Genomic DNA, 12,360 nt, shown 5'->3' with positions numbered 1-12,360 from the left:
ACTCATCTTGGCGATCGTTGGCTTTCGGGTCAGCCTTTGGTCTCATCCTTCCCAGGCACGAAAGCCAAGTCTGCCAGTGGTTCCCATAGTAAGCAATTATAAATGAGGCCACCAAATGGCTTCAGGCTCTCTCCAGGCTCTTCTGTCCACCTCAGAGAGCAGACAAATGGGAAAATGGCTGTTCCCTGAGTGCCAGAGAAGAATGTCTCCCCAGTGCCTCAGTGCAAGGCCGGCTCCTGCCAACCGGGCTCTCACAAGGGATGGGGAGGCCCATTAGCATCCAGAGAGGCTGATGTGCTGGGCAGGTGCTGGGCCAGGGAGGAGAGAGTGAGCTCCAAAACAAGGAAGGCTTGTTTCTGCCCCTTCACCTCCTGGGATAGGTCTTTTGTTCCGCAACACGAGGTCAGCTCGGCATCCCTGTGGGACAGCACTGCCAGGTGGGCGATTTGGCACAGCAGGGCAACGCGAGGGGCCAGAGCAGCCGGCCGCCTGGCTCAGCACCGACCAGGAGAAAAGAATAATTCTGCATGGCACCGAGTGCCCGTGGGCCAAGATCCCAGGGGCAGCAGCGAACGCCTTCCTCGTGGAAATGTCAGAAGGGCCCGCACCATGGCTCGCGCCTTCCGCTTGGTTGTTCACCTGTCTAAGCTGGAGGACTGAACCCAGAGACTTTCTTCGGAGGCTCCACTGAGCTCTAAAAACCCAGTAGGAGCTGGTGCCAAAGATGTGATGAAGTAGGGACGGGTGTGGAGGTGGGGGAAAGAGGAAACGGGAATCCAAATTTGGAAGCTTGCCGGCAGCGGCCTCAGAGACAGCGGAAAAGTGCTGGCCAGTGCTAGTAGCGGGGAGGAAGTGGGGTCTTTGGCCTTCTCACTTCCCTTCTCAGGGTTCCCAGAGAGGAATTTCCGTGGGGAAGGTCTAGAATGCAGGTTAGGAAATCTAAAGGGAACAACAGACTGGTGGAAACAAATGGCTCACACCATGGGGGCGAGGGGAAGGGCAGCGCCGGCCACGGAGGCAGACTGCCACCGGGCCCTGGCTGTGCCTCTCCTTCCCAAGAGAGAGCATTTCATGTTTGCCCGCCCTTGGCCAACGTCAGCTCGAGTCCAGAAGAAACACATGGAATCTATTACAGAAGCATCAACCTGTGGCTTGGAAAAGTCGGCCCTTAGCCTCACCCCCCTTCTCCCGCCAATTTCTGAATTTCTATTTTTCCGTTAAAAAATATGGAGTAATTCAATATACCATAATTCCTCTCTCATGTTTACACTCAGACTCTATCTCAGAAACCAAATTCCACAAAGAAACCTTTTGAAAAAAAAAAAAAAAAGTTGGGAGGAACCACCCAAGAAACCTCAAAGGAAACAAACCACTATAAATGGGAAAATTACATTAAACTTCTGAAAGCTTACAGCAGAACTCTTAAATTTTCCTCTGGATTACCATTTAGATAGAACCCCTCCTCCTGCCCTCCACCGGGCTAACTCTGCTAATCCCATACCATATATTAACTCTGTGTGCATTCCACCGTGAGCTCGCGAACTATCTTAAACGTGTCTTGGAAGATTCTCCAAGTCTCCTTCTCCTCTTCATAAAACAAAAACCAAGTTCATTAAAATGTCAGAATCCTGTATTCAACTAACCCTGACCAACAGTGTCCCCCTCACCCACACAATATACAAAAGAACATTCCTAAAAGCATATGCATTAAATTATCGTTTTTCAGTCATACGACTTGAGCGTTTATTTTTGGCTTCCCTCCCATTCTCCTCTGTCGCCATTTTCTGGAGCTGGCCAGTCCGCCGGCGGAGCGGGTGGTGTCAGCGAACCGCAGGTTCTCACAAGACTGTGCCATCTACCCACTGAGACGACGCTAAGCTGCGTCTCCTCCAAGTCTCTCTAAGTCTCCCCAAGTCTCTCCACCAATCTTCCCTCGTGTTGTCTAATGAACGTTTAATAAGGATCAGTAATTTACTGTAAGTGGAGGCTGTCAAGCCTTAAATTCTAGCCAAAAATGCCAGGTGTTCCAAAATCTGAGGTTTGCTAGGAATGTCCTCCTACTTGGGGATGTGACGTACTTTCGGGCTCTGCCGATTGTTTTTATCTTACTCAGATGCGCTCAGAAGATGAAGGGAAGGTGACACAGAGCTCCCTGTGAAGAGGCTGATTCAGAACGAGGGGACCCAGGGATCTCAAAGAAGGGTTGAGGTGCCTTTGCACCTCCCTGTCTTTGTCACTGACCTGTGCTCACCTCCCAGGAAGGAGGGGATGGGCCATTTTCTGGAGCCATGACTAGTACATATTCTCAACCAGCAGTGGGCAAAGACCCCGAGAAATGTGGTCACAGCATGGTTACCTGCTGAGTTAACCTGGATTGCCACGTTCCCTGGGCCTAGTCATCCCGATGACTGCCAGACCTTCACCGGACTGTACAGTGGAGACACAGCTCAACCCAAAAAGGCTGAGGATTTTAATGATTCAAAGTGAAGGCTGGAACGGAGACTTCTCAAACGAGGGGTCCTCTCCGGATGGGCACTTATCTCAGCTGATGACCAGCAGGTTCATGCCTAGAGGCCATCCTGGTTGGTTGTTCCAATAACTGAATGCTTCTAGATCAGTTGTAAACAGCCACTGCCTCAAGCCCCTGACTACCCGCAACTCCCTGACCTCTGATCAGGGGACAGCCAGGTCCCTGCCCCAGCCAAAGACCAGCCTCCTCTGATGGTCAGCCCTGCACTATCCCAGACGGACGGGGACTCACCATCCTCAAAGCTACAGTTCTCCCCACACTCTGTGGCCTCCTCCTCGATGGGGTATGGGGTGGTGGTCTCCTCGCTCTTCACAGTGGGTCCCAGGGTCTCTACTGTGGGCTTCGAGTCTGCGGAAAGGCAAAGAAAGGGGAAGTGAGTGCTGCACGCGGCAGCCTGCACTGAAACCCAGCAGAAGGAAGATGCCCCAAACGCTGTTTCCTTTCTAAGTGTAGGCTTTTAAAGGAGGAAGATGGACACACACACACACACACTCACACACATCCCTGGAGTCACCTCTGTGTGCTGTCAGTGAAGTCAAAAGCATTGCCCGAGTTGAAGGAAAATAGTCCCAAGCTACAGAACAGCCTCCACAGAGGCAGGGACACAAACCCATGTCCCTGCAGCAAACTCGACAGCAAAGGCCCTGGGGCCAGCACAGAAGGCCAGGTGGGACCGGGATGGATGCAGGTGAAGCTGACCCCAAGGCAGGCTAACCCGTGCTCTGGGTGTTCTGTTTAAGACAGAAGCATGTGTGATGCACATGTGCGTACACCACACCCCCCCCCCTCCCCTCTCCCCCACGCACAGTGAGTGGTGCCTCTCCAACACAGTGAAAAACTCCCACTGCTTAATGAACTGAGCTTCCCGTGCACTGCCCCTTGGGGGGCTGCTGACGTGCCTTGCCGGCCGGTTCACCCTGCTCTTACGTGGAAGAGACGTTCTCTTTTCAGCCTTCCCTGACTCAGACAGCACTTTTTTGAACCAAAGCTAACTGACCTAGGGGGCCCACCTCTAACGAGATCATCAGAAGCGCAGCAGCCAAAGCCACGAGCGAAGCCAGACCCAGCTGGGGAGGTGCGACCCCAGCCATTGTGGTTCGTGTTTGCACAAAACTGCACAGAAAGGAATACGAACTCAAAGGGACTCAGACTCCAGTTGGTGGAAGTAATTGCATCTGTGCCTTTAGGTCAGGGTGTGGCAGATTCAAATGCTTTCCGCATGCAAGCAGCTACTGTAAGCCAGGGGCGGCCGGGGCTGGGGAGAGTTCAGGGCCGGATTGAAGGTGGCAGAGGGCAGCTTGCGTGCCCTGATTCAAGGGAGGCCACCAAGACTGGCCCCAGCACACGAAAGGCCTGAGGGGAGGGGGTCCAAGGTGGCCGGCTCTTGCAAAAAAAAAAATAAAATTTTTTTTTCCCCAACACGAAGCCAATTCCTTTCCCATGGAAGAGCTCTAGACTTGGCCATATCGGCAGCTTATTCAAAGTACGGTCCCCAGGAGCTTGCCGCAGTACGGGGTCGGGTCACACGTGGCCGCAGGCAGGCAGTTCTGACCTGGGCTCAGGAGATGCCCTCGCCCGTCCCTTCATTTGTCGACTCGCTTCTGCCAGTCATTCATCCGGCAACTATTTATGAGACCAATGAAACGGTGGGGCCTCGCCCCTGGGTGGGGCCAGGAGGGGCTCCAGTACCTGGCGGTCACGTCTGCACCTGGGGGTGGGGTCTTCATCCCAGGGCTGCCCTCCAATGGGAGACTCCCCGGATAAGCTCGTGCATTGTTCCGCGCATTTCTATACATGTTCCTTTGCACTATTGTGCGTGGAGAGGCGCTTTGTCAGGCACACTTTGGGATGCCGTTTAATAAAGCCACGAGCTGAAGGAAATGGCTAAATAACGTTGAAAAGCTTTTTCACGGTCGACTTCCCATCTTCCTGCTATTAAATACGACGCACATAACCTTTCATACTTTCCTTCACCGTGTCTGCCTCTTGCTCACGGTAAATAGCAAATAACCTCGAAGCGTCCTAATTTGTAAGTTCAAATTTGTCACTGTGTCATAGAATCTCAAACTCAATTGTAAAGCAAACTGTGGGCAGCAAAGCAAGAAGTAATCATTTGGAACACAAACAAACCAACAGGTGAAGCAGCCCTTTCAGATTATTTAGCTGCAGTGACTCGGGCCAGCCCCATTACTTTTCCTGCTCTCCTTTTGGGGTAGGAATGAAGCGAAGATGGGGGCAGGGGGTAATGCGTCGCAGAGGAGAGGAATGGGAATTTTAAAAGCAAAAAAGCCATGTGGCCCATGGAAGCAGTTTCTCGGGGGGTCAGGTAGCAGGTTGGTAAAGATCACGTTAAATCCAGGGGCGCAGGGGGCTGACGAGGCAGGGATATGAAAGATAGTGAGAAGGCAGCCCGTGTCCGCTGCGCTTTCCTGGGAGCTCAGTGGTAACTGCCCGTCAAACTACAACGCGCCCCTCGCAATTGAAACCAGATGTCAGCGACTTCAAAAGGAAGGAGGTTGGGCGGAGGCTAAGAAGCCCCAACTCTGATCTTCCAAGGAATGGCCAGGCAGGAATTTGAAATGAGAAACCTGTTGCTGACCATCGCCAGGGTAATTTGGGCCAGCTTGGGGAGGGGGAGCAGGAAGAGGGAAAGGACATTAGCAACGGTCCAGCCGGTCGTAAAGCAGGGCCAGGCCGGGAGAGGCATGGCACAGAAGGGCACACCTCTGACAAGTAGCTTCCTCTCTCTGGGACTCAGTTTCCCCATCTGTGATAGAGACATTGGCCTAGATCTGTGATTTTTTTTTTTTTTTCCCCAAAGTGTATGCCACACTGGTTAGTAGGATGTGGGATCATTGCAATGGGTCATGACCAGCATTTTTGAATTGGACTGGGACATGTCAGAGTGTGCTCACGTGGGGAAAACGAACACTGATCTGGAACCTTTTGTTCCAGCTGCGTTTACTTATTATCACAGGCTTATTAGCTGTCAAGCTGCAGTCTAAGTACTTTATATCCATTATTTCATTGACTCCTAACAATCCTAGGGGGTACAGATACACTATTATTGTCCCGATTTTGCAGCTGAGATAACCAAGGTGCTGAGAGGCTAAGGAACTTGTCTGAGGCCATGGGGCCGGAGTGCAGCAGAGGAAGGTCTCGTACTTGGCCGTGTGTCCCCAGGGTCCAGCACTTAACAAGACGCCCTAACTTTTATGCACGCATGACGTGCTTGCAAGCCAAGTGGATTGCGATAAAAATTTCTTTTAAATTGTGGATGACGGTCAAATCTGTTTGAAAGCCCCCGGCCTAGAAGCTCCTGAGTCCCCTGCGGCTCCAACCCTTTGATTTCAGAGAGGCCACAAACGGAGCCAGTTTGTATCACGGCTGGAGGGACAGTTTTCGGCACCTGCAAGCAAACAGGTGACTTGCATTCAGCAGGCTAGAGGGAAACTTGGCCTTTCCCCCACGTGATGGTGAGTAAAGAATCTTCCTACTGAAATACGTCCGCTGGGCCTGCCTTCAATCCAAAGGTGAGAGAGGCTAATTTGGGCCCGATTTCCAGCCCACGTGCCTCAACAGGGCTCCTCCTCTGAGCCATCGGAGACAGCACACCGGCAGCAGGCTCCTCCCCGGGCGCCAAGGGGTGCTTCTCTGACGTGCCCTTATTATCCTGCCGGATACCCCGTCGGGGGAGCCAGAGAAGGGTGCGGCACAGATGGGAAAACGGAGCTACCTGGTGGACTGAGAGGCAGGGCAGCTCGGCTTGTCCGCTGCTCCTGCTGGCCCTGGGTTCAGGGGGCTCCTCTGAGCTCCTTCTGGAGGGCAGGGAGCCAGCACCAGGTGACGTCTTGCACCAGCTCTGCCCAAGGAGATGCCAGCAGGAAGGGTGGGGTCTGGCTCCAAAGCAAAGGGAGCTTCCCGGAAACGGGGAGGGTGGGCTTGCGCAGGGGGCCTGAGCTGCCTTATGGGGAGAGTTCGAGGTCTTCCCAGGCCTGGGCCACCGAGGGTGGCAGGGGTGAGGTTGGCAGGGAGGGGGCGGGAAGGAATGAGCAAGACTCCCGCTGCGCAGGGGGAAGAAGTCCTACTCCCGTCAGCTTCCCTACAACAGGGTCCCTCCTGAGCAAATAAATGCCTTTTACAGATGTGGCTTCGAAATGAAAATGAAGTCTCTTAGCCACTGACATCTGGAGGCCAGATTCAGACATAAACCGATTACTTTATTATCATGAGGGTTTTTTTTTTTCCTTCCCTAAATCAACAGCCACAGCCTCCCGGCCTGAAGAGTCAGGGTCTAATTGAATTTGGGTGGGTGGTGTGTGGTTATGATTTGTTTTTGAGAGACGGGGGCTGGGCAACTGAAATGATCCTTTAAAAAAGACAAAGCACATCCCTTTGAGAAACTGTCCCCCCTCCAGAGGCTGTAGTGCCCATGGCTGGAGGCAGGAGAACACAGCAGAGCCTGGGCTGGGGCGGGGTTTGAGCTGACAGAGCCTCACCGGGGAGGGCTGTCCCCTCGGCCCATCCACAGCCTCATGGTCTGACCTCCTCCCAGGGCATCCCGGGAAGCCAGGGTCACACGAGCATGTGAGCGGGACCCGGAGAGGGAAAGCAGGCCCTTACCTGTCCAGTCACAGCCCAGCACCTCCAGCCGCATCCCAATCCCGGCCGGAGACCACCGCTCGGGGTACACCCGCACGTACTGCGCAGGAACGGGGTCGAATCTTCGGATGTCCGGGGTGTCATAGTGCATGTTGCCTTCAAACAGCTGCAAGGGAGACGGGCCACTCAGCCCCTCTTCTGTGGGACCCCCTCCCCACTCCTCCCCTTCTTCCGGATTCTTCCCGTCTCCTCCCTGCCCCTCACCCCCACCCAGAAGGCAGCTTCAGAGTTGACTCACTGGACATTACCACCCATAGGAGCCCCATCCTCAGACCAAAGTTTTGATTCATTTGGAAGATAGTTAGGGTTCCAGGAACACAGAGAAGAGGGAGCAGATCAAAGAGGCAATTGCTACGTTCTGTCTTCTACCCTGGAACTCGAGATTGTGGACTTGGGGGAAAGACTTAGTGTCTGAAAGGACTTGGCTGGAAAGAAGAGAAGCGAATTTCAGGCTGCTTTGCCTATTGTCTTAGAAGTTCTTGTTGTAGGGGCGCCAGGGTGGCTCAGGGGGTTAAGGGTCTGCCTTCAGCTCAGGTCATGATCCCAGGGTCATGGGACGGAGCTCCACGTCAGGCTCCTTGCTCAGCGGGGAGTCTGCTCGTCCCTTACCCTCTGCCCCTCACCCTGCTCATACTCCCTCTCTCTCAAATAAATAAAATCTTAAAAGAAAAAAAAAATCTTATAATGATTGAAAGTCTAGATGCAGAAAGTCCCAGCTGACTGACAGCTCCCAGGTCAAAACAAAGCTCACGTCGAGCTCCAGGACATGAACTGAGGACAGTGCGGCTGTCCTGGTCCAAGCCAGGTGGGGGACCCAACCCAGAGCACATGTGGGAGCCACTGACTTAGGGCGATGTTGGTGTGGAGACATGCCAGGGATGGGCTGAGCGGAACCTAGGGATGCTACCTACTTTGCAGGATCCCCACAATTCCAAAAGGGGGCACTATTATGGGGAGGGAAGGCCCCAATCCTGGCTAAGATCATCTCCTTTCCCAGGCTCCCAGAATGATCGAGAAGAGCCAGGGTCTGTTCTTGCCAGGGAAAACCCATGGTCCAGTTTGTGCTCTGTCCCCTGTGGTTTCCAGTTACCAAGTCCTGAGCCTTTCCAGGCCCCTAAAGTGCGAGCTGGGTGTTTACATCAGCACTGCAAAGCCTCCAACCCAGGCCGTGCCTCTGCATTAAGAACGGAAACATTTGCTGAGCAAAGAGGACCAAACAGAGACATGAAATTCCTCCTTCCTTGGTAAAAGAGGCCTGCTCTTCTGAGGAAAATGAGGGTAACTCAGCAGTTAGGATCAGAATGTCTGGCTCCCCCGCCGAGATTGGCCTGGAGAGGCATGATATCATTTGCCCTTGCTGGGGGCTCCTCCATACCCAGGGTCGAGGGCTGACCCGTACTTCCTGATGGTGGGAGGAGTGGGCTCTGCTGACCTGGGAAGTTTCTCCTGCCTCTCCCAGCCTCCGTATGAGAGATGGGAAAGGTCTAAGCAGAGACCAGACTAGGAAAATACAAAGGAGCGCCGTGACGTTCAAAAAAAATAGTCGTTTTTGGAAGCAATCCCCTAGGTTCTATACTGAAGCCTTCAAAAACGACATCCCCTTTTGGACGTCTGGCCAACTCCAAGGAAACGTCCTCTGAAAGAGCGTGCAAAGGGTGTCAAGCCTGACAGAAAGGCAGTGCAGGGTGGTGGGTGGGTGTCTGGGCTCTGGAGTCAGACTGAATCGTGGTTCTCCACAGTCACACACTGTGACCCCAGGGGTAACGCCGAGCCTCACTTTTGTCATCTCTAACATGGGAGCGACAGAGGAGCCTTCTTCCAGAGATGTTGGAAGGATTAAAATATGGGGTTTAGCAGCGTGGAACAAAGTAATCTCTCAGTTAACGTTTGCTTATTAGAACACAGGGAGTCTGGTGACGACTATCTGGTTAGGAAGTGAGCATCCCCAAACTAAGCTTCCCTGTTTGGGATAGGGTTAGGGAGTCTCCAGGGAATGGCCTACCTTCGGCTGCTGGGTCCTGGGGTCCTGGATGTATTCCCAATCTCTGCCGTTCAGGCTGTAGGAGACTTTGAACTTGCGCACAAACGCCCTGGCTTCCACAGCAGTGATGCTGTCTCCCCCGCGGGCCCCCTGGATGATGACGCCCTTCACTGTCTTGGGCACTCCCAGGTCCACCTGGAGCCACTCCTCGCCTGGCTGGGCCTGAGGGATCCGGGGGAACCAACCCGAGCGGCTGCTGACCAGGCGGGCGGCGCTGGGGCTCCACAGGTACTCGCGGGTGGAGGAGGCCGAGATCTGGGAGTCGGGGATGAGGCCCGACAGCATCCCCAGCATGTTGGAGCAGGGTGCATCTGTGGAGGGGAGGGAGACGCAAGGACTCGTGGCTGTCGCCCTGCTTGCCGGCCACCATCTCCCCTTAGCCGGGAGCTGGGCAAGAACCCGGTGACCACACGTGCAAGTCAGAACTGACGTCTTCGCATTTCGAGCACTGCGGTTATGAACCCAGCCTGGGGGCCAGGCTAGCTGGGTCCGTGTCTGCTGTGTCCCTCACTACCTGTCTGACGTCAGGCAAGTGATTTAGCTGCTCCATACCTCAGTGTATCCAGGTGTGAAGGAAGGCGAGCACCAGAACTTACCTGGTAGGGGCTGTCGCAAGGATTCCACCAGTCACCACATCAACGGTCACGGCATAGTGCCTGGCCTATCTAAGCATCTCACACTGTGAGCCAAGGACATGCATATCCTTGTGGTGATACCAGGCCACCCTGAGCCTCCCAGGGTGGTAAGCCCAGGGGAGCTCAGCTGAGCCCGAGTTGTTTCCTGGATGGTTATTTTCCTAACCGGATGGACACTTTTCTGGGATCAGGTCTTTGCTTCCACGTGTGTTATCATAGATTTTTACTACCTTCGCATATGCTGTTCCTGCTGTTCCAAATGCTTTTCCCCTCTGTCTTCATCAGGCTAAGCTTTACCTAAGTATCACACCCTCAGAAAGGCTGTCCCCAAACTTCCAATCAATGGTTAGTGGGGTCCCCTTTGCCATCATTTCTCCGAGCACCTGGTCTTTCTCCTTCATACACACATCTTAGTTAATAACTATCCAGTACACAATCTGGTTATGATCCATGCCGCCCACCAGCCAAAGTTTCCTGTGGCTAGAGATCCCCCCGGCTCGTTCACTTCCCCTGTCCACTTCCCTAGGGTGGGGCCTGTTGCACAGCAGGCCTCCAAGAACACTCGCGCAGCCAGTGAGCGAGTGGCAGATGCACAGATACATGGTATCCGGCAGGACAAGGTCTGGAGTCGGGGTACATTAGATACTGCTGAACAGAGCCCCAGGTGAAAACGAGCCTTCTGGAAAGCTCACGGGGTGCAATCACGCCACTGGGCTGAAAGCGGGAGCCGAGCCCAGGACACAACCAGCTCCACAGCCTCACGGGGGTCCCCCTCACCTGTGACCCGGCAGCCAAAGAGCTCCAGCCGCAGGGCAATGCCTGAGTGCCAGGTCTGGGGCCGGATCCTGACGAACCTGGTCAGGAGGGGCGTGTGCAGCTTGTTAAGAACCACCTCGGATGCGTCGTTGTTGGCTTGGAATACCTGTAGGGTCAGATGGGAAACCACGGTCAAAATCTGTCTGTGGTGTGCCCACTCACCTGGCCTTTGAAGGGGCTGTAAAAGTTCTGTTGAGCCTTATTTCCCTCAAGCTTCTGTTAATCAGTGTGTTTGTTGTTTGGGGTTTTATTAGAAGCACCATGGGGAAAAAAACAAACAAACGTAATTTCTCACATTGCTCTACTTGAAAACAGTAACTGGTTTCATAAAAACTTTTAGAGGAAAGGAAAACTTTGCTTCTGGGCTGAGAGCAAGCAGAAGAAGGCACCTTAAAAGATGGAGCAGAACGGTCATCTTTTAGGGCTGGTGGACCTCACCAGCTTGAATTTGATTCTGCCCCTCCCTCATGGTGCAGGCATATAGGCATATTTGCAGGGTATTTTTAAAGTGCTTCACGGTTGTTTTCTTAGTTACTTAGAGGTCTCCCTGCTCCACAAACAGAGGAGAGCATGGCGGAGGGTACCATCTACTCCTCGGGGCTCTATGTCAATCAACACTTTCTTGGTTCCCTCTGGTCTTTGTTGGAGGGTCAGGGTTGCAGACAGTCTCTCAGAATCCTGCCCTGGCTTCCTCTCATTGTGGTCCCACCCTGTAATGAAATCCATCCCTGTCCCCATCTGACCAGTGCCTCTCTTAGGGGAGAAAAGGCTTTTCGGAGTAGCTTCCAAGCCAACATGGTAGGAGCAAGTCCTAGTTTACCAGATGGCCCAAATCAATAACTGCCATATGGGCCTTATGCTTTTCTGTGCTCTCCATTAAAAAAAAAGAAAGAAAGAAAAAAAAGTAGCCGGAGCAAGTATATGTGAGTTTCTGTTGGTTTTCTTGGCTAAGGGCAGAGGGAAGGACCCACTAACCAAGCAGCACTTCTAAATCATACATATCACAGCTCTAACGACCAAGAAACTGCAAGTCGACTCGGACCAGACACTATGATACCCGGAACAGGTCTGGTGTGTGGACACGGACAGGGCTGGGACCAGAGGACGGGGAAACTGGTCTGTTCCAGTACCCCTGAGATAGACACCGTATAAACACAATTACAACCATAATGCCTTAAAAGTATTATTATTTCTGCTTTACTGATGAGAAAACGGAGGTTCAGAGATTTCTGTTTGGATCCAAAGCCCCTGCCGTGTTTTTAGGCTGTAGGATTATGGTTTCCTACGTTGGCTCTCAACTCCTGGAACAAATTTGCAGCATTTATCCTGGTGGCTAGGAGTTTGGAGTCCTTAAAGTCTCTGAGCCTGGGTTGAATGGAGGTAGGGTTGCTCTTCAGGGGTGTGTGTTTCTAATCCTGGCTTTGAAAGCTCTGAATTACAGCAAGGAGCTGCACGGAAGCTTAGAGCTAATTAACAACGTGGGCCTTTCTTTCCCATGAACTGTAACTAGGAACTCTGCCACTTGGCAACCTTGAACCTTCCATATTTCCTACTTGCTGAGGTCAAAAGTTAGAGCCCTTAAAAGCACACGACTGATGGTGGGGCTGAAGGGTAAGAGACATCACACCTTCTGCAGCCAGATCAGGGGAAGTGGCTTGCTTCAGACAGATGGAGCG

At 53.0% G+C, this 12,360-nt stretch overlaps 1 protein-coding gene across 4 annotated transcripts in view; it reads right to left on the bottom strand.

Moving 5' to 3' along the window:
• NRP2 (neuropilin 2) overlaps positions 1-12,360 on the bottom strand; it is a 114,794-nt gene that overhangs the window by 45,257 nt on the left and 57,177 nt on the right. For all 4 annotated transcript variants that reach the window (XM_032354529.1, XM_032354530.1, XM_032354527.1 and 1 more), the window contains exons 8-11: positions 10,646-10,790; positions 9,195-9,544; positions 7,154-7,298; positions 2,762-2,878 (exon numbers count right to left, since the gene is read on the bottom strand). In XM_032354529.1, coding sequence (XP_032210420.1) covers positions 2,762-2,878; positions 7,154-7,298; positions 9,195-9,544; positions 10,646-10,790 — 757 coding nt within the window. The remainder of the gene's footprint in view (positions 1-2,761; positions 2,879-7,153; positions 7,299-9,194; positions 9,545-10,645; positions 10,791-12,360) is intronic.

The sequence above is a fragment of the Mustela erminea genome, chromosome 8 (assembly GCF_009829155.1).
Source record: "Mustela erminea isolate mMusErm1 chromosome 8, mMusErm1.Pri, whole genome shotgun sequence".
NCBI classification, from domain to species: domain Eukaryota; kingdom Metazoa; phylum Chordata; class Mammalia; order Carnivora; family Mustelidae; genus Mustela; species Mustela erminea.
This window is presented reverse-complemented; position numbering and strand designations above follow the sequence as displayed.